Source organism: Vulpes vulpes, chromosome 5 (genome assembly GCF_048418805.1).
Source record: "Vulpes vulpes isolate BD-2025 chromosome 5, VulVul3, whole genome shotgun sequence".
Classification (NCBI taxonomy): domain Eukaryota; kingdom Metazoa; phylum Chordata; class Mammalia; order Carnivora; family Canidae; genus Vulpes; species Vulpes vulpes.
In genome coordinates this window covers 76,430,968-76,438,932 of record NC_132784.1, presented here as the reverse complement: position 1 = coordinate 76,438,932, position 7,965 = coordinate 76,430,968, and the positions used below count along the sequence as shown (strand labels likewise).

Genomic DNA, 7,965 nt, shown 5'->3' with positions numbered 1-7,965 from the left:
GGAGCCTATGTCTCCCTCTGCCTATGTCTCTGCCTCACTCTCTATGTCTCTCATGAATAAATAAGTAAAATCTTTAAAAAAGAAAATATAATCAATCCTAGGTTGTTGAATCAACTCACCAAAAGCCAGATTTTCCTGATGCATTTTAATTGAAGGCTTCCTTGCCAGTATGAATAAACTGCATATGCTTTCTGTCTCAAAATTGAAATTTTTGTTCAATAGTTTCAGTTCTTTGGTCAGAAGGTTGATAATTTTGGCAAAATATCATTGAACAAAGATATCAAGAAATGTCATTTTTGTGAAGGTCAAGAAATTTTGGAGGGAGTACAGAGATATACTTCAGGAGTAGACAGACCTGAAAACTATATTCCATGATGGTGTTTGTTTTATTCTAAGTATATAACCTTGGGGACACAGACTCCAGAGAATCCTGACAGCATGTGCTGCCATTAGCTACAAACAAAATAATTAGAGAGAATTGCTCTTCTTCAACTTGGACTATAATTTCTTCCAAATAATTGACAGGTTGATCTTTACATCTTAAAAAATAATTTGCCCCTGGACCTCCTGGGTGGTTCAGTCAGTTAAACATCCAACTCTTGATTTTAGCTCAGGTCATGATCTCAGGGTTTGGAGATGAACCCCACATGGGGCTCTGTTCTGGGCGTGGAGCCTGCTTAAGATTCTCTCTCTCTCCCTCTCCCTCTGCCCCTCCTGCTTGCACTCTCAAAAATAAAATAAAAAAGATTAAAATAAAATAAAATAAAATAAAATAAAATAAAATAATAATTTTCTCCCTATCAATGTTATACTTGTTAAAATTATGAAAAAAAATTAGAGTCATATCTATCCCAATGACCCCAGCATAATTATGGTTGTTAGGATAACACTACATGTGTTAACACTTGCTAAGTCTCTTAATTTTGCTTATGTGATCCCATTTGGATTTATATAGAAGCACACTTAACATTATACTATAGATATTTTTATGTTCAACCATTAAGGCTTATTTTGCTGATATGTTTGCCCTCGGGCGGTTGGGAGAGTGGAGACACGTTAGTTATCCTGATCTTGGCTATAGATCCAGCTGCAGTCTTCAGTTCAGTCACAGAGGTCATAGTGTTGATATTTTAAGTCCATTTGTACCTGTTTTGTGACAGGTCTTGGAGAAGAAAAAGTCACACTTATGCCTACTACATTCAAAATTTTAAAGGAAGAGTAATATATAAATCCATTGGTAGAAAAAAAATAGCCCATAACTATCACTGAACACCATCATTAGTGAACTAGCATATTACCTAACATCCATTTAGCTTCATGATTAGAATGTCAACTTTCAGGTTGAAAGTAAAACCTGAGGCTTTTTGAAAAGAATTTTGCATTATATTTGTGTCAATAAAGCTGCATATGCAAAAGCACTTACCAAATTAAAGGAACATCATGTTTTAAAGGATTCTGCAAACCCCTTACTTTTTCTTTTTTTATTTTCCACTGAAAGACAGAAAACTAAAGTATCAAACTCCAAGTTACATAACTTCAAAATCAGTATTTAAAAATAATATATTCAGAGGATCCTTGAGTGGCTTAGTGGGTTTAGCATCTGCCTTCCGCCCAGGGCATGATCCTGGAGTCCTGGGATCGAGTCCCACGTCAGGCTCCCTGCATGGAGCCTGCTTCTCCCTCTGCCTGTGTCTCTGCCTCTCTTACTCTCTCTCTGTGTCTCTCGTGAATAAATAAATAAAATCTTTTAAAAAAATCTTTAGAAATAATATATTCTATTTTTTTAAAGATTTTATTTATTTACTCATGAGAGACACAGAAAGAGAGATGCAGAGACATAGGCAGAGGGAGAAGCAGGCTCTATGCAGGGAGCCTGATGTGGGACTCAATTCCAGACCCTAGGATCACACCCTAAGGCCAAGGCAGGCACTCAACCACTAAGCCACCCAGGCGTCCCAATATATTCTAATTCTTAATCTTAGAAAACATACTGAATATACCAAATATTCAATAATATATGCTCAAGCTTCCTAACTTATTTTTGTGTTTCAGAAAGATCCTTCTTAAGCTACATACACACATACACACACACACACACACACACACACACACAGGCATACACACTTTAAAGGTATCTGAAAGGATCATTTACTTATGATCACTGGTTGACAATTAAAAATTAAACTAAATCCTTTGTTACTGTTGCAATATACCATGAGTATTGATAATTTTTATATATTCTTTTTTTTTTTAAAGAGCACTGCTTTATTTATTTATTTATGATAGTCACAGAGAGAGAGAGAGAGAGGGGCAGAGACCCAGGCAGAGGGAGAAGCATGCTCCATGCATCGGGAGCCTGATGTGGGATTCGATCCTGGGTCTCCAGGATAGTGCCCTGGGCCAAAGGCAGGCGCCAAACCACTGCGCCACCCAGGGATCCCCATTTTTATATATTTTTAATTACATAAGATATTTGATTCAGCATAAAGCATTATGGGAAAGAGCATAATTTTCAAATGAAAATAAAACTCCAAATTATGGAAGGAAATAAGTAATGTTTAAATGGTTGAATTAGACCAACCACACAAGAACATCTCCCTACTCTTTGCTTGTAAACCTTAATCATGATTAGTTAGACACAAAAGAAAAGGTGAGTTCTTATATTTAATCTCAACCAGTCATTTCCTTAAAGCAATCCAATGACCTGTCAACTGTTAGAAAACCTCGGTGAAACTTACCCTAGTCATGGGTTATCTGTTATTGGCCATAAAATTACCTGTCATTATCAAGGAGGAATGTGTTCAATGAGGTAAATGCTTTCATCCATCTTTGGTAGATTTTGAACCAGATTCTTCACATCTCCCTATACCCTGACTGTTGACTTCTAACTTAACAGTTTCACAAGAGGCAGATACATTTCTCACACCTTGACTTTGGGCTTAGCCATATGATTTACTTTAACTCATAAAATGTTAACAGGTAAGACACAAACAGGTGCTTAAAATATGCTTATCTTTTTGCCTACTTTATTGTGACTCTACTTACAACAGAGATTATTAGCTGAATAGTCCAATAAAGATGACCTACAAACAGGCCAAAGGCTGAAGGTTAGCTGATATGGTCAGCTCAGTATTGACACCCAAGTGACCCAGGTGGTATCAGCAGAGCTACTTTAGTCAAGTCACTAGTTCTAGAGGATTGCTTTTGTTATGACCCTCTGGAATTTGAGATTTTTTTGTTAATAAAATATTGATGCACAAGTAAGATCTGTACATTGTATCATTATTAATATCCTGGTTGTTGTATTATATGATCAGAGGGGAAACTGGGTAAAAAATAATTGGAATCTCTTTATATCACTTCTTATATTTTCAAATCTAAAATTATTCCAATAAAATTTTGAATAAATGAGTAAAGGACAACCACATTGACATAAATAGAAAAACTAGAGTAATGGATATATACTTTCAAAATGTATATTATTTTCTTGTGCTAGTACATAGAAAATATTTTATATTTGGTTATATTACCAATTATAATTTAAATTGTATTATGGACTTTTTAAGGGAGACATATTCCTTATTTATTTTTGTTTTCCTGGGAGTCTTCTAATACCAAAATGGTTCTTGTGGAATTAAATATATATATTTAATTATGTAATATATATAACATATATATATTAGAAATTTAGGAATTATATATATGTATATTAGAAATTTAGAATTTTGTGTTTTTGTGTTAAACAGCTTTTTATGTTCTACTTTTATAAACGCTAACTCCCTTATAAGCCATAACTCTTCAGATCATCTCAAAAATATCACACTTCACATGACATGAACTAAACTGAAATTTGGCCTAGGCAATTAAAAAGTCATGTACACTGACATAGAAACTTTTGTATTCCAATTTATGAATCAAAAACTTTGAGTTTAAGTAGCTTAGTCTTTTATCCCTAATATCATATGTAGTATTAAAGTTACTTTAGTAAATATTAGAGTGAACAGATAATGGACTCTCAATGGCAAGATTATCATACACTTATGTACTGATAGAGCATTGAACAACTCTTACCAATACTCTCCAAAAGAACTATTTAATATTTCTGGCTTTATATTTTATCACAGAACAATTTAATATTAATTAACTTCTTGACTGTCTCCTTCACATCTTTGTTCCTGAGGCTGTAGATCAGTGGGTTCAGCATGGGGATGACCACAGTATAAAACACAGAAGCCACCTTGACCATGAGCCATGAACTTCTGGAGTCAGGTACACAGTAGAGGAATAGGATGGTCCCATGGAAGATTGTAATAGCAGTCAGATGAGAGGCACATGTTGAGAAGACTTTGTGGCGACCCCCAGTTGAAGGCATCTTCATGACAGTGATAAAGATGAAAACATAGGAGGTAAGAATGATCATCAAGCTGCTTATTTCATTGAACGTGGCAGAGACTAAAATGATCTTCTGGCTAATGTAGGGGTCAGAGCAGGATGCAGAGACAATGGCAGCATGCTCACAGACAAAGTTATTTATGAAGTTAATCCCACAAAAGGATAAGGTCAACAAAAAGTATGTGTATGTTAAGGAGCAGGCTATACCCCAGGAGTATGATGCACTCACCAATAAGGAGCAAAGCTTCTGAGACATGACAACTGTGTAGAGAAGTGGGTTACAAACTGCCACAAATCGATCATAGGCCATCACTGCCAACATGAATGTTTCCGTCACCACAAATATGCATGCAAAGAAGAATTGCATAATGCATCCTATAAAGGAGATGGTTCTGTCTTCCACAACCAAGTTTTCTAATAGTTTGGGTGTAACTACTGTAGAGTAACAAAAATCAACAAAAGAAAGATGGCTAAGGAAGAAGTACATGGGGGTATGGAGTTTGGGATTGATCTGGATAATCATGACCATGCCCAGATTTCCCAAAACAGTAACTGTGTAGATAGTAAAGAATAAAAGGAACAGGGGCATCTGGAGTTCTGGATATTCTGAAAAGCCCAATAGAATGAAAGTGGCTTCAGCACTCTGGTTTTCTTGATTCCTGTGGACAATACAAGAAACCTGATTTAAAGAAGTGAGACGCAAAATCTGGATAAAACCAGTTAAAATGAGGAAATGATAAGAAACTTAGTGATTATCCAGAAATACTATCATAGAAAATATTTGATTTTGACCTCTATTTTTAAAGGTGGAAATGACATATCTGCTAAAGGTTAGTATCCAAAATATATAAAGAACTTACAAAACTCACTACCCAAAAAACAAACAATCCATTTAAAGAAAATGGGCAGAAGACATGGACATTTCTCCAAAGAAGAAATAAAGATGGCCAATAGACACATGAAAAGATCCTCAACATCATTGATCATCAGAGAAATGTAAATCAAAACTACAATGATATATCACCTCACATCAGTCAGAATGGCTAAAATTAGCAACACAGGAAACAATAGGTATTGGCAAGGATGCAGAAATAAAGGGGAACCCTTTTACACCTTCCACTATTGGTGGAAATGCAACCTGGTGCAACCACTATCGAAAACAATATGGAAGTTCCAAAAAAATTAAAAATAGGACCACCCTCCAATTCAGCAATTGTGATTGGGAACAAAGGGCTAGCTGAGGACAAAACGCATCGACAAGTCCTTGAAACAGGCAGAGGGACATTCCTCTATGAACTCAGCTGGCTTGATGTTAATACTCTGCTAAGGGCAAAGGCAATCTTAGCTTGACCCCCAGGATCCTGTAAGTCTACTTTAACATACAAAAATTCCTTTAGAAATTTCCTTTATCTCTAAACCCCTTCAAGATACGTGTTGGCAATCATCCCCCAAGCACATGGCCCACTGATATATATCTGAAGATCTTATGATTAAGATTTTATTAGACTATAATAAGTGAACTTTTCCAAACAATAGCTAGCCCTTCAACGTCATGGAAACCTTGCTTCCAAAATTCCTTAGAAAGTATGCTATTCTCAAACCCTTTCCAACTCCTAAGTGTATAATCATCCACTCCTCAAAGCCTAGGCAGTAACTCTTCTTGCCCATGGGTTCTGTCCCCATGCTTTAATAAAACCATGATTTTGCACTGAATTCTTTCTGGGTTGTCAGCTCCAGACCTCACCCCACCAAACTTCACCTATATTCCAAAACTTCATCAACATCACTATTAGATATTTACCCAAAGGATAAAAATACTAACTCAAAGGGATACACTTACCCTCATGTTTATAGCAGCATTATAACAATAGCCAAATTATGGAAAGAACTCAAATATCCATTGAGTGATGAATGAATAAAAAAAAAGTGATCTATATACAATGAAATATTACTCAGCCATAAAAGAGAATGAAATTTTGTCATTTACAACATCATGGATGAAGGCAGAGGGTATTATGCTACATCAAATAAGTCAGAGAAAGACAAATGATTTCACTTATATGTGGGATTTAGGAAACAGAACATATGCTCACGGGGATTAAAAAACAGAGAAACAAACCAAGAAAACAGACTCTTAACGACAGACAACAAACGTGATTACAAGAGGGAAGGTGGGTTGGAGGATGAGTTAAATAAAACAGACTCTTAATGACAGACTGCAAACTGGTGATTACCAGAGGGGAGGTAGGTGGGAGGATGGGTTAAATAGGTGATGGGGATTAAGGAGGGCATTTGTTGTGATGAGTACAGAGTGTGGTATGTAAGTGTTGAATCACTAAATAATAAACCTCAAACTAACATTACACTGTTTGTTAACTAACTGGAATTTAAATAAAAACTTAAAAAGCTAGAATTTTCTAATATCTAACATTGCCATTACAAGGAGAATATGAAATTTGTGCAAATAAAATAATAAAAGAAGGCAGTCAAGAGAGGAAGAACAAAAATAGAATTGTTGTTGACATATCTAAAATGATCACACTCCATATCCTCACAGTAAGCTGAATTTGAATAAGGGACAGGCAGGCCTAGGTAGGGAGAGATAGATAGGGGCCATGGAATCAGGCTCACAAAAAAATCCCAAAATGTGAAGATGAAGGAAAACCAGAGATAAACCAGACTATCCTGTCCCAGGTGCCAGAAGTGGGGTCTTATTATAATAGCTACTTGTGACCAATGAAGAATTATTTGACCCTAATAAAAGAAGTAAGCCATTAAAGATGTCCTCACAAGTCTTTACTCAATGATAATATCAATAGAGATGTTAAAAGGATTTACGTTCCCAGGTTAGCTTTTTTTCTTAAAATAAATTAATTTTTTATTGGTGTTCAATTTACCAACGTACAGAATAACACCCAGTGCTCATCCCGTCAAGTGTCCCCCTCGGTGCCCATCACCCATTCACCCCCACCCCTCGCCCTCCTCCCCTTCCACCACCCCTAGTTCGTTTCCCAGAGTTAGGAGCCTTTATGTTCTGTCTCCCTTTCTGATATTTCCCACACATTTCTTCTCTCTTCCCTTATATTCCCTTTCACTATTATTTATATTCCCCAAATGAATGAGAACATACACTGTTTGTCCTTCTCCGATTGACTTATTTCACTCAGCATAATACCCTCCAGTTCCATCCACGTTGAAGCAAATGGTGGGTATTTGTCGTTTCTAATGGCTGAGGAATATTCCATTGTATACATAAACCACATCTTCTTTATCCATTCATCTCTCGATGGACACCGAGGCTCCTTCCACAGTTTGGCTATTGTGGACATTGCTGCTAGAAAAATCGGGGTGCAGATGTCCCAGCGTTTCATTGCATCTGAATCTTTGGGGTAAATCCCTAACAGTGCAATTGCTGGGTCGTAGGGCAGGTCTATTTTTAACTCTTTGAGGAACCTCCACACAATTTTCCAGAGTGGCTGCACCAGTTCACATTCCCACCAACAGAGTAAGAGGGTTCCCTTTTCTCCACATCCTCTCCAACATTTGTTGTTTCCTGCCTTGTTAATTTTCCCC

At 36.4% G+C, this 7,965-nt stretch overlaps 1 protein-coding gene across 1 annotated transcript; it reads right to left on the bottom strand.

Annotated features, from left to right (window-relative positions):
* Positions 1-4,108: 4,108 nt before the first annotated feature.
* Positions 4,109-5,053, bottom strand: LOC112912010 (olfactory receptor 5D13-like). Its single transcript, XM_025988737.2, has one exon. The coding sequence runs from the start codon at positions 4,979-4,981 to the stop codon at positions 4,109-4,111; it is 873 nt and encodes a 290-aa protein (XP_025844522.2). The 5' UTR covers positions 4,982-5,053.
* Between the last annotated feature and the right edge of the window lie 2,912 nt (positions 5,054-7,965).